The 23,867-nt window shown below is 50.6% G+C and overlaps 1 protein-coding gene across 3 annotated transcripts; it reads left to right on the top strand.

Annotated features, from left to right (window-relative positions):
* The first annotated feature begins 14,285 nt into the window (after positions 1-14,285).
* On the top strand, positions 14,286-23,709 carry LOC109285067 (uncharacterized). Of its 3 annotated transcripts, XM_019495340.2 has the most exons (5): positions 15,196-17,857; positions 19,351-19,446; positions 19,811-19,975; positions 20,446-20,570; positions 21,190-23,709. In XM_019495340.2, exons 2-5 carry the CDS (start codon positions 19,414-19,416, stop codon positions 21,266-21,268), a joined length of 402 nt encoding a protein of 133 aa, XP_019350885.1. In that variant the 5' UTR covers positions 15,196-17,857; positions 19,351-19,413; the 3' UTR covers positions 21,269-23,709. The 3 variants fall into 3 exon arrangements, 2 of the variants coding, with proteins under 2 accessions (XP_019350885.1, XP_059574162.1); XR_002092736.2 differs by lacking the exons at positions 15,196-17,857; positions 19,351-19,446 and adding an exon at positions 14,286-14,621; XM_059718179.1 differs by lacking the exon at positions 15,196-17,857 and having other exon boundaries at positions 19,267-19,446.
* The last annotated feature ends 158 nt before the right edge of the window (positions 23,710-23,867 follow it).

Here is a 23,867-nt window from a genome sequence, read left to right as displayed (position 1 = left end):
CGGGTTGAAAAACCCTTAGTCAGCATGAATGCTTCTCTCTTCCAGTCACTGCTTCTTGTTCTGCTTTCTCTGCTTAACCAACAGGGCCTTAAGAATCGTATTTTCTCCTTGGGAAGGTGTTTACTCAGCACCATTTAAAATCTCTGAACTGGTTAGGTGCTGTGGAAAACTTTGATGAAAAATCAATATTTTAGCTGGATTTTCGGAGGCATATTTTCAGTTTTTTGCAAAAGATGAAATGTGTTTGGGGGTTTTTTTTCGTGGTTTTTTCGACAACTGAACCTAATCATTTTTGAAACTGTAAAAAACCATAAAGCTGTAAATTAGCCATTAAGAAGAATCCTGTCTTCTAGGAAGAAATTTAAATGTTTGTAAACATCTTTCCCTGATTTTTTTATTTTTTTTTATTTAGTTGAAAACCCATTTCCCAACAAAAAATGCTCCAGCTGAAAACACCCAGGTGCTGCTACTGGGTGTGGACACAGAAAGTGCAGATGTAAATCATATCCGTGTTGGAGTCATTAATTTAGCTAAGGGGAAAGCAAGGGCATTGGGGGCTCCCATTGCAGCGAGCTCTGCACAGTGTTTTGTGGAAGATGGCAGGTGTTTTCAAAATCCTGCCTGGTCTGTTGGTTCAGACGTTGGAGTGAAAGTTGGGCAACCTGGTTCCTGCTCCCATGGGGGACCCCAGGTGAGTTAATCCCCTCCCCACTCTGCCTTGTGCATTTAATTTGTGGGGCTCTTAGTGTGGAGGTCTGTCCCCCTTTATTTGTGGGGCATGCCTCTAATCTGGAAACACTGCAGCCCTGCAGCCTGATGCCCTGAAGGAGCAGGGAGATGCTCACTATTGCCCAGGGAGAACCATGGCCCAGAGCTACAGGTGGGCAGTGACCCCATATCAGGGAGAGCCCTTCTGCCACTGCCAATGAGTGGGAGGGGAAAGACCTATATCAGTGGTTTTCAACCTGCGGCCTGGAGACCCCTAGGGATACACAGATTATGTCTAAGAGGCCCACAAAAGATGACTGTGATCAATCAAAAGTATGTGAATACCCACACTTCCAATTCAGAGGGGCCAGCACCTCCATTTGAAATTCCTTAGAGGTCCACAAATGAAAAATGGTTGAAAACCACTGGCCTGTATCATGGGCCAGGCTTCATTTCATCATCAGTTCTGGGGCACTGTGGTTCAAGCACAGAAGTCAGAGTTCATACAATGCTGTGATCCACAAAGGCACCTGAGACTTGACCCAAAAATGACTGATGTGAGGGGTCACCCTGCCCTGAGGTGCAGTCTGGAGCTGCCGGCCATGGGAGCCCTGGGCAGAGGAAGGTGCTGGGAGAGCAGGGCTCCTGTCAGGGGTGTGTTTTAAGCTGGCGATTATTGTCTAGGCTTCCCTGGAGGCTGCAGGCAGAGGGGAGCTGAGCTGAGCTGACTGGAGGTGGGAAGCAGAGATGCTGTGAGGCCACAGCTGCAGCGTTTGAAGCAGGGAGGGGAGTGAAGGTGGGAGAAGCCCCAGAAAGCAGCTGCCTGGCTTATTCCCCTCTGGCATCTCAAAGTATCACCCTGTTATCCCGCCTGCCACGCCTTGGTGGTCAAGTTGGGGGAGATGGCCCTCAGAGGCCAGCAAGCTTCCTGGGCACAGTTGCTCTTCATCTGGGGCCCTTGCCCCTTCTGGGACACAGCTGTACCAGCCTGCTGGCCCCGTCTATCCTGCATTGGGCCTTATTGGCCCCCATCATAGCCCTCCAGGCCTTAATTACCTTCAGGGCTTTAATCACGGCCTCCCGCCTCCCCCATGGCTATGTCCATGGTCTGTGGATATTACTTCTCAGTCCTTCACCAGGCCCTCTGGCCCTATCCTGGTCACAGCCCTTTGAGTCCCTGACTCTTTCTGGACTGTTACCCTCAGCCATGACCTGCTTGTCTTTGGCTCATACAGCCTGTTGGGCCCCCAACACGTGCGAGGCTCTGCCTTGGCCTCAGTCCTTTCTCTGTGCATGCACTGGGCCCCTGGCCCTATCCACTCTAGCCTACGCTTCTCCCTGGGTCCCAGAACCTGGCGGGGCTCTATCTGGGCTTCAGCCCTTTATGACACGGAGAGCCCCCCAGGCCCACCCATGGCCTCTGCACCACCCCTCTCAGCCACACCCAGCCCTCCTGTCTCCTGCATCTCCAGGTCCCAGCAGCTTCCAGTCCTCTGCCCGCTGGCTCCCTCCAGGTTCATGGGATGCTAAGCTGACTGGGTCCCCCACCTTAGCAGCCTTTGGACACTCAGGAGCACTTTTCTCTCCACAGCTCAGGGCCAGACTGACCCCCTGGCACTGAAGTTGTCCACTAAGTGTCCTGCGCTCCACCCCTTTCCAGTCACCTGGCTTCTGACTGACTCTGGATTTCTGTGTAGCCCTTTGCTCCTCCTGCAGCCTGCCCAGCTATGCTCCCTGGTCTGGGACAGACATTGCATAAACCTGGTTTAAGCCAAATCAGTTAAGTCTGACACTACATTCAACCAGGTTTGTCTCAATCCAGTTTCAGCCATTTTCAAACTGGTTTATGTGCACTGAGCATCTGTTCTGTTACAGATTGAAACCAGTTTCTAATCACTTAAATTGGTTTATGTGTGATGTCTGTCCCTAGCCCTGTGCTCATAAGCTGTCTGCTTGCCAAAACACAGCCCCTGCAGGTTACAGCAGGGCACCCTGCCCCAGACCGCTGTCTTCAGCTCTTCTCTGTGCCTCATCCTGTGCTGCTTGCTTCTCTGCTGGGGGCCCCTGCTTAGCTGTCTACATTGCACAGAAGCCCTCTGATGCTGCCCTCATGGCTTTGACATAGCAGGTGTTGGGGGACTCTGCTACATCCACTTACAGCTAAGGCCATTACTAAGATATGCCTAGGGCAGGCATCTCAGCTAATAGGGCTGATTTATCGGTCTGACTTTTTCCAGGTTTGTACTCTGTCCCCCCCACCTGCTCCCAACCCCCTCCCAATAAAGGTCTGTTTGTGCAAACCCTTGAACGTGGACTCAGTCCTCACGGGAGGAGAAATGCCATCCGTCACGAGCACCCAGAGACTGTGACTGAGTTCCCCAGGTTTTTGGGAGGGGGCATGAACTGCTGCTGTTTGCTTTTATTAAGAAAGGACCCCAGGGAAAGTGAACCTGGTCCGTCCTACTGCTCAGAGGGCCTAACATGGCACGTTCTGAAAGAGGACCTGAAACTCACTCCAGTCTGATATCACAGAGCAGCAATTCCCAGTCAGGGGTCTGTGGTAAACTGGAGTGTCAGGAGATCCTTTTAAGGGTGTCATGGGGTGCTGCACAATATTAGCACCCTTAGGTGTGCAAACACCTGCACGATTCCCAAGGTAAACCAGAGACTCTAAGCAAGAATGCACAGTGTCAAACCCATTCCGACCTGCTGTGATCGGAGCTCTTTGCAGCAGAAGAATTGCTCTATTATTGTTCCATTGTCAAAAACCAAGTAAAAGGTCTGAGCCTGCATTTTCCAAGGGGCTCATGGAAACTAATGAAGGGGCTGGGAGTCTAACCAGTGACGGCTTGGGTCTAACTAGGTGGAGAACCACTGTGATACAGGCATCCCCACTGAAATCAAGGATCCATTGTGCCAAATGTTGCACAAGCATGGGGCCACTCAGCCCTTGTGCCCACAGATCTCGCAAGCAGCATAGACCAAGGGTGGGTGGTAAAGTGACTTGGCCAAGGCCACACTATGGGGTTAGTAGCAGAGGAGTGAAGTACAGGTTGTCTGGGTCACAGGCCTGTGTTCTACTCCCTGGACCATCCCAGTGAGGGTGGAGTAGGGCCTACATCCATTTCTGCATGTGCATACTGCAACATAGCTACCCACGTCCAGGGGTGGACCCAGGGGGGATTCCTTGTCCATCCAAAGTTTAAAGCCACCTGCATAGCCATGGGAGCAGCATTTCATGCAGCAGTGAGGGAGTCAGATGACTTAACCACTCATTATAATTTACTTGATTCCTTCTAAACTCTTCATTCTACAGGAGCTAATGACCCTCTTTCCTTTTAAATGGTCTTTAATGGTTGCACTTCTCCAGGGATCCTTACTTCCGCAATGCTGTTGTGTGCCATCTGCTCCTCCTAACATAGCTCCTCTTCCACAGTCCCACAGATGGTTGGGGGTTTTTTTTAATTCTAGTTAAAAACATTTAACTCAGGTGTGGAAATATTAACTCAGGTGAACATTAGCTCAGGTGTGGAAATCACTTTCAATGAAGCATTGGAGCAGTGGAAGTTGGTTTTTTTTATTTTTTTTTTAATTTTGCTTCAGTCTTAATTTGAATAATCTAGCCTGAGGCCCCTACTTATTAGTGAAACTTTTAGTTTCTTTTTAACTGATGCAGAATGTGTGTTATGTAATACGTGAGAATGCACCACACCATCTGTATCCCTCTTTTCAAAATCCTAGATCTGCCCTTGCCCACATCCACCTGACTCTAGCTTTCCAGGAATGTGATGGGCCTCAATGAGGGGAGGCCTGTGGTTTTGGGGGGAAATCGGTAAAGTATGATTGCCCAATTTCCACTGAAATCTCACCTGTAACCAGCCTGTTGGGTGCTGATGCCAGAGAAAGCTCTTTTGGCACTCCATGCTGCTGCCTGCGTGTCATATCCCGAGAAGCTATTTGTTGGCGGCTTGTAGCCCTGGTGTAGATCAGAGGTTCCCAATGTGGCTTGTGGGCTAAATGCAGCTTGGTTGTACTTTTTTTTGAACAGCTAAACTCATGCGAAAAACACTGGGCCATAACCAGGCCAATTGACTTATACAGCATTATGGAGTGTGCAGAGAGCACAACTGAGTTTTCAGTCTGGCTGGTTGCACCCAGGACTCCCTCAGGGGCAAAATGTTGGGCACCCTTGGCACAAACACACACTCTGACCCTGGAGAGGGTTTCTGTCATCATGTAGGCTGGCGCTGCTCCCTTGTGGCAGCAGGCAGATGGCACCATTTGGTAGCAAGGACAGTGGCTGTGGTTCTCTCCGTCCTAGAACAGGTGGATTGGGATTCCCCAGCTCAGGGTTTTGCCAGGGGCTGGGGTGCTTGCTTCTTCATGGTGCTGCAAGGAAGCTGGGAAATGGACAGGGATCCCCCAGTGGTTTTGATCTATGCAGCTAGGGCACAAGAGCTGGGCTCTGCCAAAACCTTTTGTCCAAGCATGTCTTTTGCTTTGATGAAAACCCAATTTTCAATGCACAGGGAAATATTTTTTGGGAATAGATTTGTCTGTTTGGCCACAAATTTCCATTTCCATTTTACTGTGTTTCATTTTTGGTTGGAAACAACCCCAGAATCCTAAATCCACCCTGTCACCTTGAGCTGCCACGTCCCTTGGGCATCTGGGACCAGACTGGAGAGCACGACCACTGGTATCTCCCCACATCCTCAGTCCAAAGGCTACAGAGCCTCAGTGTAGAGGGGCTCTTCAAGGACACCTCCATCAACTGCTGCTACAGTGCAATGAGGTTAGGGCTGCCAACCCTGTTTGAATCTGTTCCAGGAGGTTTCTGGTATGCCAGCGTGCCCGCGACACAACGCGAATGTGCCCGCACGCTTGTGTATATCAACCATGGATTATGGCATATAGACCTTATGTCAAGAAGGCAAATGCACATGCCTCTTACATTTGAAAAACCCAATGGGCTGCTGTATACATTGGATTCAACATTTAATATTTATTTTAATGAATGCCCTATTATGTATCTCCTGGGTGACTCTCAGCAGTCTCCTGGAGATTTATATCTAATTCCTGGAGACTCCAGGAGGGTTGGCAACCCTAAGTGTGGTCCACATTTAGGTGGTAGGGACTCACCCACGAGTGCGTGCTGTTTCTGGTGCATACTCTGAGGTATGCAAGGGTGTACACAAGCTTGGACACTAACCACCACTTGTTCCCTGGGCTTGGGGCCTGGATGTGGAAGGGCAGGTAGGCTGTCAGACTGGCCGGGACATGGACAGGTCTGGCTGATGTGATTATACAGAGGGGGCAGAGACTGCATCATAAGAAAAAGGGGTAGAAAATCCACTATGGAGGTTGTGCTGCATGAAACCATGTGTGCAGAAGAGAGACAGAGCACACTGGCATTTTTTAATCAAATTTTATCATGCTAGAAAATGGCTTTAGTTCTATGTGAAGATTAGGTCTTTTGGGCAATGAATTTACAGCTTACAGTTTATAGCTAAACAAAAAATGATGCAGAGAATTGAAAATAGGCATTTTATGGCTAAGAATGGGAATCTTTAGCCATTCTTTACTAAATTTGATTTTCTGGACAAAATATATTAGTTTTTAACCATATTTTTTATTTTCTCTCTCTCTCTCTTTTTTTTTTTTTTTTTTGCACTTTTTTTCCTTACAGGTTTCAATGGAAAACAATGGGGTTTTGGTTGCCAAAAATGGCGCTGATGATAATGATCTATGTGTAGTCAGTTTCTTGACCAAAAATTTGGAAATTTTCTGAATGAACATTTTAACTATTCTGGGGGAAAAAAATGTTCTCTACGTTCTTTTTGTTAAAATGTTGTGTGGAAAGAAAGCATTATTTTCTGGCTAACTTCAGCTGATTGTTTTTTTAAATAGAAAAATGCCAATATTATCCATAATTTTGCTCCTTAGGCCTGTGGCTGTGTGTGGCTGTGCGCGCTTATGTGCATGGTTCTTTCATTGATGCCCCCAGCAAAATGCAGATCAGAAAAGGGACGCTCAGGAAAGGAGAAATTTGTGTGGCCATTTTGGCAGTGATAGAAGAAGTTCAGTCCTTTTAGTGGACACAAGTGAAGCTTGCTCTGTGTGAGTGGCAGCATGGGGAGAAGGGCTCCTCAGAATAAGCCAGTGTTTTTTAAGCTTCCTCAAGTCATGGAAACATTTTGTGTCACTACTTCTGCCACAGCCCCTACCCCTATCCTAAAGCGTGCCACACGGCTGGGTGACCCAGCCCAGCAATAGTGCCACGCCGTCTCCTGGCCACTTCCGCAGTTACCCACAATGTCTTTGCAGAACCTCTGATGATCACAGTTTGACACCGCACAGTTTGAAATGCAGTTTGGAAACCACTAGTCTAAATCTTCCCATGGTTTCTACCTTTAATCTAAAGAGAGTTTGGGCTGGAGATGGGGAAAGCTGCACAACAAAGACAATTAAGCACTGGAACAATTGGTGGATGGAGATGGTGAAAACTAAAAGGCCTTGAAATCAGGATTTTTGGCCTGGAAATCTCTTAAATCTGGCTCAGCCACCAACATCAGAGGGCAGAGGTTGAGCTGTTTATTGAGGGTGACCACCCCATCCCAACACACACACAAGCTTGTACTGCTTGAACAATTGGCCTTGGCTTCACTTAAAGGTGACACAACGATCAATACCAAAAGCAAAGGGGTAGGATGGGAGGAGATCAGCAGGACACCTCTGTAGCAGACAGGTCTTGGGCTGAAGAGTTCAGGCTCAAACTAGACAAGGGAGACCGACCTCCATTGGGCGGATGGGGAGCTAGTGCTCCGAGAGAGGCAGTAGCTCACCTGAGATCGCCCAGGCAGTGTGGGAAGGAGCTGGGCACCGATCCTAGGTCACCAGCATTCTTGTGGCTCCTGTGCCCACCAGAGCAGCCCATCTCTACAGTGGTCTTTAGTATGTCCGATGGGGTGTTTCCCCTGGGGCTGAGCTCAGGCTCACTGCTTAGTATGAAAGTAAGTGAGGCACTTACAATAAGGATGGCATGGGGAGATTGGAGGGACTAGGACTGAAAGGGAGCTCCTAGGGCATGGAATCCAGTCCCCTGCATTCACAGGCAGCCGTTTACCCACAGATATCCCAGATTGCCTTTTCACCCCTTTAGTGACACAGCAAAGCACAAGGCCAGGCCTGCCAGGAGCACCACACAGCATGACATGGGGATGCCTGGGGAGGACATGGGGCACTGGCACAGAAGGAACTGGTTTGCGTAGGGATTTTAAATGGCTACCTTGGGTGCCAGGGGAAGATGGTTTCCTGGGGTCTTTCCTCTTTTGCTGCCAGTTTTATTCTGCTTCATCCTCCATTTGCCCAATCTTGCCTTTGCTTTATTCTCCAGGAGGAGAGGGATTGTGCTCTGCAAAGAGGTTGCCCTGGCTGGGCAGTAGACATGGACTTTGCTTTAAGGATGCTCACTTGCCAAGCAGGGGCTGGGGCAGCTTCTCAGAGCTGTGTAGAAAAAGAGGAAGTAAAACTATGGGCAAAAAATGGCCAGACAAGCTGCTCAGCTTGTCCAAATCCATCTTGCGCCATTAGAGTCAATTGGGGCCTTCCCCCCCTCTTGTGTCACTAGAGTCAGTATGGCCAAACAGCAACAGGTGTAAAGGGGCCCAGCTCATCTGGACTCAAAGGGGCTTCAGCTTACAGCAGCTGAGGACCTGAGCAGTGGAGTAATAGCAAAACATATGAAAACATGGTGGGACGTCTTTTTGCAGGACTGGATGGTGAATCATCATTATTATTATTGGTCTCAGGGGCCTCTGCTTAACTAGACAGAGCGGGTTTATCCCATGTGTTGCGGGTGAGGAAACAGTGACCCGGCAAGGTTAAGTGATTTGCACAAGGCCACACAGGGAGTCTGTGGCATAGACAAGATTCAAACAGAATCTCTTCCCCATCTGCTTTTCCTATATTATGGATTAACCCCCACCACCCAGGGCCTAGGCCTTTGGCTCACACATATAGGTTGTTTTTACCCTGTTTATCTTGGCAAATGGTGTGGAAAGCTGAAAGACTGGCAGGATTTGGATACCGGAGACCATGGAAGGGAAATTAACCACAAGAAACATTTTCTGTCTAAAACTCTGACTTGTTTGTGTATTTTATTCCCCTCCAATATTTGTGAGACAGGTGATCTATGTTAATATTTGATCTCTCTGCCCCTTCCCAGGTTCTGTCATGGATTGCCCCATTTCCGCCCTGTTCGCACCCCTCAACCTGAACACATGATATGGCCCATCCTAGTGTCATATTTGCACTCTGAGTCGGAAGGGCGGCTTTGGGAATAGGTGTGACTGGAACCGAGGCAGGGGAGAGAGGCCTTCTCATACTTTGTGGATTTGTGAGAACAGGTTGAGCATGGACAGGCTGAGATAGGCAGGCGCTTCGTTAGTCCTACATGCTAATTACTGTGCTGACTGCACCTGAAAATAAGCATGCTGCTATGGACACTCAGGGAGGCCTCTGTGCTATCTCCATAGGTCAGGGATATTGGTGATCCAGACCTGACCCATGGGCTCGGTGTCCTCCACACTGCCAGCCCCTCCAGATCAGACAGTGGGGACCTTTCCAGTGTAGTATTTTTTTCTGCACTCCTTCCTCCTGTCCCAGATCAGACCCCACAGGTCTGCTTCAGCTTCACAGGTCTAGCCTGCTGTACCTCCTTCCCCTCATCTGAGAGACCCAGGTCATGCTCTCATTTTCTCCCAGCTGATCTGAGGTCATCATTGCAGTGAAGGCCTCAGTTTCCCCCAGGGCTTTGGAGAAGGCTGAGAAAAAATGATCAGCACCCAGACAGCTCAGAGTTAGCAGCAAGGAAAACGTGAAGGATGGGAGGGAAATACCTGATCTGTGTAAGAAATACAGGCATTATTGTATGCCTGTATTAGCTCTTGCTGCCAGGAGCCTGAACAGCTGCCTCATTGGGATCACAGGCGGCTCCCACAATGTACACAGGATCTCTGCTTTATGTGTCCATGCACTTTGGGCAAGAGGTTGTGCTGCGGCCCCCACCTTCTCCAGACCCACCCGCTTTGTCCTCTGCCACATCCACTCCCTCCTGGTACCACTGACTCCCCACGTGGTTGGAGTGTGTGTATAAGACTGGGGAATGAGGGTGTCCTGTCTCCCCACCTCCAGTATGACCCCAGAACAGGTATCCTTGGCTTGGCACCCCATGTGCCTTTCGCTGCTTCAGGCTCTGGCCTCCCCTCATCTGGGCACTTGCACTGGGAACGGGATCTAGTAGCAACCGCAGGAGCAGATGAGGGAGCTCCCTGAACTCTCCCTTGTGCAGACAGCAGGCAGCTGTGTGGGGACCGGCTAATGGGAGAAATCCCTGATGCTGACAAGGTTGTTCCTAGGGAGAGCAGCAGCACAGAGTGAGGCTGAGAGGAGATGGACAAAGTCATACCAAACACCTGTTACTACATACAGGGTGCCAGTGAATCATTCGCAGGAGATGGGGACTCTCCGCACAACGGACCTGTTTGTGCCACAGGGCAGGGGCTGCAGGCAGCAGGTGCTGGCTGTACGTGGGGTTGAGACGCCACATGTCTTTGTAGGGGAGATGCAGCAGGATCACAGCAGGAGGCAGGTGTGGGGGTAGCAAGGTCAGAGGTCTGGGGTAGGTGTTAGGTCAAAGCAGGTGGTACCCAGCACAGAGGTTATCTGGGCCCAGCAGGACCATGCTGCCTTTGACACTAATGTGGACACATCCCCGGCTGACACAGAGCTCGGGTAGCTGAAGGCCACATGCTGGAACAGCCAGAAGATGCACTGCAGGATGGTCCACAGGGTAATGGGGGCAGGTTGTCCCAACTTTGGCTGCAAAACTGGTCCAGGGGCACTGGGATTTCCCTCTGCAGGAAGGGAGGGCACCATGGTCACCCGTTGCCAGGTGGGGAAGGGGGCTGGGTGCTGGGTGCTGGCTGGGATGGGGCAATGGGAACACGGAAAGGTGTTCCTCCCTCCGCTCACCTTCTCGGGGTTGCTGGCTGGAGGGTGGGAGTGAGCACTATCCCTGGGGCAGGGTGCAAAGCCGGGTGTCAAGATCCTCCCCTCAGCAGCACAGTGAGACCAGAATATTGTAAATGTTGGTCAAAACTTTGGGGTCATTCACTATCAGGGGATAGAAAATGCCAAACACTGTGGGAAGATGTTGCCAATTACATCCAGCTCCTCCAAAATCCAATTTTCCAGTGAAAAACTATTTAGATGGAAAACGCTATGGCCAGTCCTGGTTTCAGTTACTGATCAGACCCCAGCCCATCAGACCCCACAGCACATGACACTGACACTGTCCCAGACCCAGCTCCTCAAAACAGCTGATATTGGTTCTTGTCAGAGGCAGGAGCTGGGATACACGGGCTTTGGGTCTGATGCAGCTTGGGGATGGCTACACTCCTAAAACAACTGCTATGGATCATCCCGAATATCCTGAAAATCCCATTAAATTTACTGGAGTTAGACACTACACACACACGCACTAGAGGCTTCATTTGAAAACTGAGGCCTTTATCCGCCTGTACCTCAGTTTTTTCATCTGTAAAATGGGGGCAAGACTCCCTCTCTGCCTAGCAGAGGGAGAGCCAGAACCAGTTCCCTATCACCTGAGAAGTGCTTAGCTACCACAGTGCTGTGAGTGGTCAAGGGACTATCTACACAAAAGAAGTGATAAGCATAGAGGCCAAGTCCACAGCAATCCTGGAGCTCAGTAGAGAATATAAAAGCCAGAGTAAATGCAGATATTTGCCACTCACCGGCTAAAACAATGACAGCTACAGTCATGGCCACAACTGTGATTCCTCTGATGGCTTTGAGGCAAGTAGACTTCCTAGATGTACTCTCAGGACCTGAAAGAAAAGTACCCATAAGTACCCTGGACAGTACTGGGAAGGAGCTCAGATTTCCAGATAGGCCTAAATTCTGGCATTGGCGTTTGGCTTATACCCTGGCCATGAGATCTTTCGGAAAGGAAGCCTTCCTCCAGCTGGGTGGGCGACTTGGTGCTATGATTCATCAGCTTGTCCCCTGCCAAAATAGAGACAAGTCCCAAGTAAGACAGCATAAGGAATGGGAACTGCAGTGGTTAATACCAGCTGTGGATCTTTCCCAAAAATGCAAACATCCTCTTGTTCTGGGGTGTCTGTCTTGGGCCATCTCTGCCCAGGACTAACCACCTCGCTCCAGGAGATAGTTTGATGAGTCCAGATGAGCGTGCACATGCCCTTTGTGGCACCTGAAAGGCTTTTGCGGCACCATAAAAAGTGTATGGTGCATGTGAAAAGGTTCTTCGTGCTTTATATTTGCAGCCCAGAGCCAAAATTAGATATCGGGAAGTCCCAGTACCTGAAAAAAAAAGGGTGGTACACATGGCTGCAGCATGCGCTACCTGAAACCAGAGCCTGGCCATCCACGCCAGTGTGACAATGCCCCTTTTCATGCTGAACAGCAGTTTTCTCTCCTGAGTCTCAGACTGAAACAAGCTGGGGACTGCGGGGACCGGATGTCTGGTCTGACTCTCTCGACGACTGGAGTTACGTCTGATCAATTGTAACAAACCTGGTTTCTAGGTTTTCTGTTTATCAAAGCTCCTTCAATTTGGATGTAGGTCTCACCAGTTCCTAGATAATCAGCTGGAAAAAAATAGACAAGGATAAAACTGTTAGGATGACAGTTCAACACATTTGAACAGAAATCACTCGGGCAGCCCATGGTGGGTACGTAGCGCAGGTGTTCCCAGTGAGTCTGAACAGAAGCCTGGGCCCCGAGTCAAAGGACAACTCCCCTAGAAAAATTATCAAGCCCCTACCTCCCCCACCCACTCTTTCCCTTGTGCTGTAGCAGTTGTGGACAAGAGACACTTAATAAAACTAAGATTACATTTAGGAAGATTGCCCATCAGAAAATTGTTTTGATGGAAAACAGGGAGTTTCACTACAAGTTGTTCATCAAAAGTCTCCATTTTCCATGAAAATTTCCGTTTTATTACACTTTCACTCAGCTGCATTATATCTAGAGAAAGGATAACCACGTTCTGCAGAAAAACAACAGTGAAGAGAAAAGGGTTTTTTTTGTTTGTTTTTTTACAGAATTTCCCCAATTTTGCACTAAAAACCTAAAAATAATTTCTGCTCGATTTCTTCAGAGGCCAGATATTTTACACGCGTGCACACACACACATGCACACGCACAAAACCAAAAACCTTGCATTTTCCTTCACTAATAAAGGAAATTTTGCTATTTTAAAATTGCAAAATGGATTCCACTGATGTTCTGATATGATTTATTGTTTAGAGCTATTTCCATGAGAGTTAGCTCAGTTACAGATCTTATATCTCAATGCCCTTCCACATATTTAACAGCCAGAAGGCACCATTATGATTGTCTAGTCTGACCTCCTGAATGACAGGCCAGAGATGCCACCCATGAATTCCTGCAGTGCCGGGAATTGTACCGCACTGTGGTGTAGGCAGAAACAGCCGTGTCAGACTGACAACACCTGCTCTCGGGATCTAAGTAGTACTGGACCTGGCCAGGAATGGCCAGGAGACCAGTCTAGGACCCCAGGCACTGCAGGCGCAAGGCAGGGAATAGTGGGTTAGACCACTTGAGAGACAAGACCTCATTTAGCCCCGCTGAGCTGACAGGTGGGACAAAGAGGAAGGATTGTGTAATCAGTGGTCCTGCACTAACCTGCTTGTGGTCGCACTAGAGCATCTCTTTAAAGCTGCAGCCCTGAACCTGCATTACTGAGCTACTAGCAAAGTCCAACAGATGCCTGAACATGTGGAGGGCCTGATCCCACCTCCTTGCACAGGGTCCAAGTGATGACAGATAAAGGTCCTAGCCCTCCATGCTGGAAGCAAAGGTCTTTTTCAGTTTGTGGCCCCTGGGAGGAAGCACTGCTGCAGGGTGCTACATAACCATCTTGCTTCAACAGGAAACCCCCCGCCTGCCTCCAGGGCATCCGGCAGGGCCACCACAGCCACCAATAACCACTGGATTTCCATGCACCAGTTGCTCACTTGAGATCAGGCCTGTCCGAGACAAGAGAGGGGTTGGTCACCGTGGGGTTGGTCACGTACGGCTGTGAGAAAGGCCAGGTTTTGTGAAACGGTTGGCAGAAAAACAACAGACAGTTTTATTTCTGGTCAGGGTGGCACCGAATTGTGCCCAGTCCTGCTGCTGTGGTGCTCCCATGCCTGTCCTCCCCCATGGGCTGAACTCCCCAGCCAAACCACATCTCCCATGATACACTGCAATATGAGAGAGGAGTGATCCAGCCGCAGAGCCCACCTTATAAAAGAGAAGGGATGACCCACAGCCTCTGGCAGCTCAAGCACGCACAAGTTCGTAACAACCTGACCGGAAAGCACACATTGTCTTTAGATTCTCCCCAGTGGGAACCTGAAAAAAGCTGACAATGTTCCAAGATTGCTGTACTGAAAACTGACATTTTAAGGAAAAGAGATGGACACAATCCCTGATTTACTTTATCAAGTCCGCAACCATTTCCCATTTTTTTTTGGTAACTTTGGGGCGGCGGATGCCTATAGTGTTAGCAGATACTTATCAGGAAATGAATGCAAACAACATAGCAAACTCGGAGGCTGCTTTTTGCGGACTTCCTTCCTTCTTCTGGGCCAGTGGTTTTCATTTACACTGCTTGGGGCTCACTGTGCGGCTCCTTTCATCCTGACGTATGCCAGTGCGAAAGCAGATGTAGACACCCCTACACACAAACTCTCCATATGCCAAGTGCTTCACAACCCCTGCACCCAAGGATCAGTTAGTGCATCAGGTATACAAGACAGCAGGGCAGTCAGGGCCTGCACCTTGTCCTCCAGTGCCAGGTAAGGAGCAATTTCCTTTCATCCATGTCTCCTAGCCAGGCGGGGGCTCAGGGAGATTTCTAGGGCAAGACGCTGGGAAGGTGACCAAGAGGCCGGGGAAACCAGTCATGGGGCTTGCTCCTAGTAACTTCGTTACAGCCACAACACGAGTGCCCAGGCATTCGTTTGGGATCTTTATTGTTGTTGTTCTCCCACAAGGCGCTGGGTGTCCCTCTCTCTTACATTTTTCCTCTGAGAGTTGGCTCCGGACTGTAACGGTTATTTGGTTTCACTCACATCATTGCTGCAGGGGCTGTGATCAGTGTGTGTTTCTGGATGGTTTCCCTCTGGGGAATGGTGATCATGGTGGCAGTAGAGATGGGATGACAAGCTTTGCATCTCTTCTTAAAACTGGGTTGCATGCAGCTTGCTGGGGGTTTTTTGGTCAGTGGGGATCCATTTGCCTCTGCTGATAAGTTGTGCAAGGTTTGGAGGTTTGAAATATTTCTCTCAAGGTCTGATCCTCCTCAAGGATAGGTTGTACTTTTTTGATAACCCTTCTTACAGGTTCCAGGGCGGGGTGTGACAACCTGGGGCGTGTGGTCAGTGGGGTGGGCAGGGGGGTCCTTTCTGTATCAGAGTAAGTTACTGTGGGGTATCCGGATGGTTTGTTCAAAGATACAGTCTATATTTGTGCTGCAGCCGCTGTGCTGGGTAAGGGCAATGTTTAGATGGGTGAGGTGGCTGTCACACGCATGGGAACAGTTTATTTTCAAGTGGTGTTAGAGCCATGGCTCTCAACATTTTTGGACTCAAGCCCCCCGCCACTGGGGCACTCAAGCCCCCCTCCCTGGACTTCTGTCAATTCAGTGGCACCTAATTTCAGAAGAGCCATCTCATCATCTCCTTGCACAGGAGCGATGCAGTGGTGAGGGATTGGCCAGACAGGGACAAACCTGAGCTTATCTGCTTATTTCCTCACACCTCACTTCCCTCCTCTCAAATCAAGGTGCCCTTTCAAGGATCTGATGGCACCCCAGGGTGCTGTAGCACCTGAATAAGAATCATTGGGTTAAAGTGAAGTTGTAGCTGGAATTAATTCCTGGACCAACATGGCGACAAAATCACTCTAACATACCATGACAGGAAAGATAGCCTTTATTTTCTTCACTGGGACTCAGTTTGGCTGGAGGTCTCTCTTATTTGGACTAGACATAAGAAAAGAGTTCTTTATGGTCAAAGTGTCCAAGGTCTGGGACAGACTCCCCCTGAGGTGGTGCAAGCACCCACTCTGGACTCTTTAAAAAAACAGGTGAATATACTTCTTGCTGGGGTCACTTGATCCCAGCTGACTTCCCGTCTAGGGTGCAGGGGGGTGGACCGCATGATCTCATGAGGTCCTTTCCAGCCCTTAATGCCTATGAAATCTGTGGTGTCACTGTGGAGTCACCGGTCCGTTCTGAGATTGCTGCCGTCCTGCCAGGGAACAGCGCAGCGCCCGGGGCACGGGGACGTGGCTGCAGGGCAGATCTTTCCCACACCCTGCGATCCTGAGATGCTGGAGACCCAGAGCCTGACCCCACTTGGCACGTGCTTCACAGCCTTTCCCCTGGATCAGGGCCCCGGGCTTCGGGCCTCTGCCTCACTCTTCTTGTGGAGAGACTGGACATGTTATGGAGCTCTGCTTGTGGCCTTGGGGCTGCCAGCTGGTGGTCTCAGAGTGAGATTTCCTCTTGCCCTGCTGCTTGCCTTCACCCCAGGGAATTGACTGCAGATGAGATATGTTTAGCAGAAGCTGCCTGGGGTCAGGTCTCCCCCACCGACTTCCCCTGAAGGCCATGGGGAAGCCCAGGGGCTCTTCTACCTTAGTGCTGACCCAGGGCCCAGCATGGGGCTTCCCACCTAGCCCTTCACAGAGAAACAGCCCCAGGTCCTGGCACCAGTGAGGGGCATCACATCTCCCCCAGAGGTGCATTCAGTGTCCAGGCTCTAGGAGGGCCCCAGAGGCTGACTGTTCACACCCCAACCAGTGCCAGACTTCATGGCCTCTGACACCACAGGACACCATCTCCAAGCTGCAATTTGGAAGGGGCTCCTGCCACATACCAGTGTTGCACCTGGCAGCCCCATACACCACCTCTGCCCAGAGTGCAAGAATGGCTAGTTCCACCTCGCCAAGTCAGGCTTGTCATCCCTGCAGTTTGGCACATTACCTATAGATGATCGGACAGTGTTTCCATTGCAAGAGCCCAAGCCACAGAACAGGTTGCAGGAAGACAGACTTGGAAAAAGCTGTTAGCCTGCACCAAGCTGCAGTGATCCATCAGGATAGACCAGAAAAGCTGGGAGTGTAACAGGATGCAGCTGTACTGGATAGACTGAGGAGCAGGAGAAGCAGCTGGGAGACAGGGAGAAAACCAGATAAGAACAAGGAGAAAAACAGGCAGAAGAGACTCCACACATTGAATGAAAAGAGGTGTGAAGGGACACAAACCGCACACAGTGTGGGAGCAGGCACGGACCCAGACAGTGTCCCTCATTAGAAAAACTTTCCTACAAGGGAGATAGAGAGGGATCCAATTTGCAAGACTTGGCAACTCAGAGCAGCAGAAGTTAAAAGAACCACTATCAAGCCACGTACCCACATGGGCTGTGGATGTTGCTTTCACTATACTTACAAACAACGGGGAATCCTAACACTAGGGGCTGCTAATTACTAATGCTAATAACTAAATGCTCACACTCATTTCTGTCTTCCCAGAAGGGCGTCTCCAGCTGCTTCATAACATTGTCTGCTCTCCTATTTTCTCTGGCCTTTTCAGAGCTGTGGGGCATCTGACAGACAGACTGCAATTTAGACACATAAAGGGAAGGAGTGGACACCTCCACCCATCCCCCTTGCAGGGCAGCACTTGTCCCCTGGGTTGGTGACTGCTGAAGTTGGATGGACTGAGGGGGACCTGATCTATAAACAAGTCTGAGTTTGTGGGGATGTTCATTAATTAGCCTTGTCTTGCCATCTCAAGTTGGCCTGGCCTCTGGGCTCAACCAATTTGGGATTTAACCCATTCTTCATGGTAATTTGGCATCTAAATCCAATCCTATTCCAGCCTGCTTGAGCCCCTTTAAAACCATGAACACGTTGATGCTGCCCATCTTGGCCTCTCACTAGCAGATAATATAGCATCAGGGAGGAGGAGGAACTGCCCTTCTGCAGCACTAAAGGCTTTGGGTGGAAGAGAATCGTCCTCAGATGTGTGAGTATCACAGGGGTTCAGGATCTGGCCCAGTGTCCCTGCCCAGCTGCATTTGTACAGGACCTGGCACAGGCTGCCTTGTGATGCTTCTTCTCTGTGTCATCACATTGCCATGGAGACCACCAATGCTGTGGCGGGCAAAAAGGCCTAGCAAAGGATTTTTTTTGGTGGTAACTTTGTAGGTTGACCTAAAGAGAACATTAGTAGTTGTTGGGAGAGTTAAAGGATTGTAACATTTTATTCTAGTAGTAGTTAGTTTTTTTCCCCGTGTTCAATTATTTGCATTGTCAGTAGTTAGTATTAGTGTTCTTAGTCAATAGTAGTAGCATTATTAGGAGACAGTATTCATATGTTTTTAGAACTAGTATAGTTATTGGCGTTAGCATAGCTAGTTATTCACATTATTAGTAATTAGTAGCCCCTAGTGCAGTGGACACCAATCTGTCAATCGCAATCGACTGGTCAATCCTAGAGCCTCTTCAGGTCTATCTGAGGCTGGGGGGGAGGGTGTTAAGTGTGTGCATGCATGTGTGCATGCCCACCCCCCCAGCCCAGGTCAGTCCGTGGGGGAGGAAAGGGCAGGGGCCAGATCGAGGCCCCCTCGGTGAGGGACAGAGCGCAGCAGAGGCAGGAGCAGGGGTAAGGTGACTGGGGCCCCGGCAGGGCGGGTCTAGGTGTGGGGGGGCTCCCGCCACTATGTGCACCCCATTGGAGGCCCTGTGGGACATGTGCCCCCATCCCCCCCATATGTGTGCAGTGGAGGTGGCTGTCATTGCGGGCTGGGCTTTGCACCCTGATCCTGCTGCAGCCGGAACAGGAACAGCTTGATGCAATGTGTGCCCTGCTGCTGGGCTGAGCCTTGCTCCCTGACCACCCGGCCAGCCACCTCTGGGGCCAGCCGCCTCCACCATGCACAGATGGGGAGGGGCACGTGCTCCATCAAACATGGGGCAGCGTGGGCGGCTGCACCAGCAGTGAGTGAGGGTGTGGGGCAAGGGCAGGCCCTGCACAGCTGGGGTAGACATGGACTGGAGGCACAAGTGGCTTGTCCAGGGGATGCAGGAAGGGGGTGGCATTCAGCCTGGGAGGGCATAGGGGGCATGTCCCTGGATCTGCACATAGGGCAGGTAGGGGCCTGGTCCAAGTGCAGTACGGCCCAACACCCACACCAGGAAGAGCCCGGCGCTGCCCCAGCCCCAGCCTGCCCCATCTCACCCCACAGACAGATCCAGGGGCACACCCCCATGCCCTCCTAGGCTGCGTGCCCCCCTTCCCTACACCTTCGAGATGAGCTGCTCGCCTCCGTCCTGCGACCTGCTCCAGCTGTGCAGGGCCTGCCCCTGCCCCACTCCCTCACTCACCGCCGTGGGGAGGGGGGATAGATCAAGGTCGCAGTGGTGAGGGAGGGAGCAGGGCATGGGCAGGAGCAGGGGCTGGGCATGGTAGATCTTGGGTTGCTGGTTAATTAAAAAAGTCATCTCCTACCCAAAAAGGTTGGAGACCACTGCCCTAGTGTTAAGAACCCCCCAGGTTATGAATATCTTGACTGAAGGATCATGGAGGAACGAAGACGTTTGCAGACTGGGCGGGTACGTGGCTTGCTGGGCGTTTTCATTCACTTCTGCTCATTTGGGTTGTCAGTTCTTGCAAACTGGTTCTTCCCCTCTCTCTCTGCTGTTGCAATGTTTTTTCTAATGAGGGACATTGTCTGGGCCTAAGAATGCTCCTGCACTGGGTGCACTTTATGTCCCTTGCCACCTTTTGCTATCCAGTTGGTGGAGTCTCTTTTGCTAATGGTATTGAGGATGGCTGCTTGCCAGGGCCCTTGGATGTAGGGGGCTCCTGCAGATGAGGTGGAGGATGTCAGGGGTTCCCTAGGACTTCACCTTTCCCAGAGAGCAGAGAAAGAACCACTTCCCTGGGCTAAAGGCACTGTGCTATGTTCCCTGGCAGGGCATTTGTGATGTGAGACGCTACCAGCGTCTCCATCAGGACACTCAAGTGGCAATTGAGGCAAGTAAAGCGCAGGCCAAGAAGCTGCAGCGGGAGGAAAGGGTCCTCCTGCTGCTGGTGCCGACTCCAGCAGTCCTGGGGCAGCTCCATGAAGTGAGGAAGCAGGTAGGGTCACGGGCAACCCCTGTCCTCTGGTGGGAAAGTGGGTCTGTGGTTCTGCTGAGGGGTGGGTAGTGGGGCTGCTGACCGAGGGTCGGGGGGGGGGAGGGGGGCTGTCACTCTGTGTGTGTGTGTGTGTGTGTGTGTGTGTGTGTGTGTGTGTGTGTGTGTGGCCCCATTTCCATCTTGTGGGTTCTGAACATTTGTGAATGTGTTGGTAGGAGCATAGCCTGTGTGGGGATGAGTTTGCGTGTGCAAATGTGTCTGCCTGGCCGCATGTGTGAGCTGAGGACAAGTGCATGCATGGGTGTGTGGCTGATGTGTGTGTGCACATGCAAGTGCATCGGGGACAGGCTTGCACCTGGCTCTGTGTCAGGGCAATGTGGTGCAGCCAGTGCATCTATGGGGCTGTGTCCCAGGCAGCTGCTCTCTATTCCCGGCCCTGAGACCTCCTACGCTCCCTGCCTGTCCCACAGAGGTTTCGGCTGGGCAGGGAACAGAGGCAGCAGAGCATCCGGCTGCAGCAGCTGGAACTGATTCTTACAAAGAGGGACCAGAGCCAGGAGCAGCACCACTGGGGCAAGCAATTTCAGCAAAACAGGTCTGTGCAGCCCTGGAGAGAACAGTGACACCTGCTCACCTGGGGTCAGGGAGGGCTCGGCAGGGCTGGCCCTGACAGCCAGGAGATGAGCAGCTTGGGGCCTTGGCCCCTCTTCCTCTCTCTCTCCTGCCATCTCTAGGGCCTCTGCCACCTCCTCTTACCTGCTTTCACCTCAGGGGGAGCTTTCCCCTCAAAGCACTACCCTTCTAACCCCCAAGGCTTTTGATTGTTAGCAGAGACTGCAGAGAGGCCCTGGCCCCTGGGGGGGGGGGGGGGCTGTGCACCCAGACTGCTGTGCCTAGACCTGGAGCCCCAGGGGATGAGCTGCTGGGCCTGTCAGGGTGGTGGTGAGAAGCCCAATGGGCAGGGTGGGCAGTGCTGTACTATGTGCAGGGACAGCAGAGCCTTCATGCATGCTCCGAGAGGCCCAGAGCAGCTGTGGGACAGGGGAGCATCCCCAGCACTGGCAGGAAGAGATGGCTGAAGTCAGGCAATGTTCAACTCAGTCCCAACGTTGTGGCCACAACACGGACCACAAAATGGAGCTGCTTGTGCCCTGACCCGGGGCAAGGATGCAGCCTGTTCCTAATACGTCCCCTGTTCTTCCCTTGTCTTACAGTGGAAGGAGTCAGAAGGATGCCTCCTCCAAGGCTGGGCCCTCATCTTCTCCAAAGAAGACACGATTCCCCCCAGTCTAAATAATAAACTCGAGTGTTAAAATTCAGCCAGGCTCAGGATATCATTAAGGACAATGGCTGGGCACTGTAGGGGAGAAAGTGTGTGGTTGTCACCAAATGAGCCGGCCAGAGGGCCCTGAACTTCAAAACAGAGGAACTTCCACAAAGATGCTCATGGAAATGGAGACCTGCTGTTCTGAAAAGAGAAGTCTCTTAGTCTGACCAAAACTTAAAAATGTCTCTCTCAATCAGGGACCTTAGCTGTAGTACTAAGGATGAGAAGAAGAGTAATGCATGGGTACATTGGGAGTAAACTAGGAAGGCTGAGGCACAAATGGAGCTACATCTAGCACAGGGGTCAAAAAGACAACACAACAGCCTTCTACCAGGACGCTAGAAGAGGAGGACCAAGAAAAGTGTAGGCCTCTCCCCATGGGATTTGGAAGCTAATTAAGGAAGAGCAAGAGATGGCATCTTCAGTTTAGCTGCCAGGATAGAGGTCAACTCTTAGATGAAGAGCGCAGTTGGTAGCAAGGACAGGGGTGGAGACAACTACTCTACAGTAAGGGAAGATGTTTTTAGAGATTTCTTACTTAGAGATGACTTGGGCATCGTGTTTCAGTCTGCAGGGCCAGAGGCATTCACCTTGAGTACTCAAAGAGCTGGCTGTTATCTCTGAGGACTCACAAGGAGCAGGGGACTTCCAAAAATGCACAAGGAGCCAATACAATGACCATCTTTTAAAAAGGAGGGGAGAAAGGGGACAAGGGAATTCCAGGGCAGTCAGTCTAATTTGACCTCTGGAAAACCTTGGCACATGACATCTAGGAATATACTTCTAGGCACCTGGAAGACAGCAAAGTGATGAGGAACAGCCCATGTGGATTTGTCAAGAGCAACACTTGCACACACAGGCTGATTTCCTTCTAGGACAAGGTGAAGGTCTTTATAGGATGGGGAGGGCAGTGGCTCTGACACGGCTCCGACCTGAGCCAGGCTGGGGCTGGGGGGCAATCAGGTGCTATACAGACTCCTTCCTGGATGAGGAGCTGATCTGAGCTGATAGGGAGTGTCTCCCACCCCTATACCAGTTGTTACACCTTCTCCTCTCAGATGCAAACTTCTAATTGTTTGTTCTCCTCACAACCATGGGTTTCCCATGGAGAAAGATGGAAATTGGAGCTGAGCATGGCACTGTATTCACCTCATTAGTGTCTTGCTTAGGATACAGTGAAACTCTTTTTTAACTAGTTGCAGTTCTTCAGAGGGGCCTGAAAACTTGATGAACCTGAAAATAACTCGCTGGCATGCATCAACCAACGCATCTTGTGTAAAACTAAGGAAGTGATACTCCCACTGTACTCAGCAGAGGAGTGCATCAGGAGCTCGGTGAACAACTGTTCACTAGGGCACCCCCGGGGAAGACCAGGACCAATGGATACAAACTCCTGGAAGGCTGCTTCAGGCTTATACCAGGAATAACTCCTTCACAGTCAGGGTGTCCAGACTGTGTGGAATAAGCTCCCTCCAGAGGTGGTGCAATCACCTACCCTGGAGGTTTTCAAGGAGACTGGACAGTCACCTCACTGGGGTCACTTAACCCCAGTTGTCTTCCTGCCTAGAGCTGGTTGAGGGAAGGGGGGCTGGACCCAGTGATCTGCCAAGTCCCTTCCAGCCCCTAAAAATCTATGAATTTATGAGAAACACAATGTGAAGCCCAAGCAAAGGCAGAAGGCTTTGCACAATCTTGGTTAAAATCCTCCATGGGCTTCAGCACACTTGGGGGCAAGAAACAGTTGAAGGAAAACTTGGCTCAGTTTTACCTAAAGATTTCAGGAAACTCCTGAAACAGGGCCAAGAATGATGCTGTCACAAAACTGGAGACCAGAGAAAAAGTCCCTGGCTTGGGTTTCCCCTGTAAAAAGCGAGAACCGCTTGGGATGAGAGCTCGAGGGTGGCTGGAGGGGAACGCTCTGCCCTTTGGACTGGTGGCAGACAAGTTCTTCAGGTAAACGTGATAGCAATCTTTTATCAGACCAACTAAATAGAAAAAATGTTCTTTGCAAGCTTTTGGCCACAGACACCCTTCTTCAGGCATAGGGAGAGTCTGCTGGTGTCTGTCTGCTCTTCTGGCAGGAACAGAAGCTTGAGCCGACATGCAAAAGGCAGGTCTGTGAAAATGGCTCCTTTAAACTGATTTCACTTTCACTAAAGCCAAGGCAGAGCTCCCAGGGAAGCAAGTTGAAGTATAACAGTGTTGTAACCAGAGGCTGCCCCTCTCCTCCTCTGCTACTTGAGTTACCAGCCACAAGCAGCTGCTCAGCCTCTAGTTGCCTTCTCTCACTGCCCTCCAAGGAACCTGCTGCGACCAACACGCACCACGGATATCTCTGTGTGCATGAAAACTGGAGTCTGTTTTACATCAGTGGGAACCAACAACTTGGAACAGCATCTGAAATGAGGTAGGTTTTTTGCACACTAAAGCAGGTAGATCAGACATCTCAGTCCTGTCTGTGCTGTTTAAATGACAAATATGTAATAGTGAATGTTCCTTTTGCTAGAGTCTTTAAAGAAGCCTTTAGTCTGGAACTCACACAAAGGAGCGAGAAGAACGATCTGT

The sequence above is a fragment of the Alligator mississippiensis genome, chromosome 15, assembly GCF_030867095.1.
Source record: "Alligator mississippiensis isolate rAllMis1 chromosome 15, rAllMis1, whole genome shotgun sequence".
NCBI classification, from domain to species: Eukaryota; Metazoa; Chordata; order Crocodylia; family Alligatoridae; genus Alligator; species Alligator mississippiensis.
This window is presented reverse-complemented; position numbering and strand designations above follow the sequence as displayed.

Excerpts from the sequence above, each read along its gene's own strand:
- LOC109285067 (XM_019495340.2), top strand. The coding sequence starts at position 19,414 with ATGGAGGAACGAAGACGTTTGCAGACTGGGCGG. Across the intron at positions 19,447-19,810 it reads GACGTTTGCAGACTGGGCGG|GGCATTTGTGATGTGAGACG; the intron begins GTACGTGGCTTG and ends GTTCCCTGGCAG. Across the intron at positions 19,976-20,445 it reads TCCATGAAGTGAGGAAGCAG|AGGTTTCGGCTGGGCAGGGA; the intron begins GTAGGGTCACGG and ends CCTGTCCCACAG.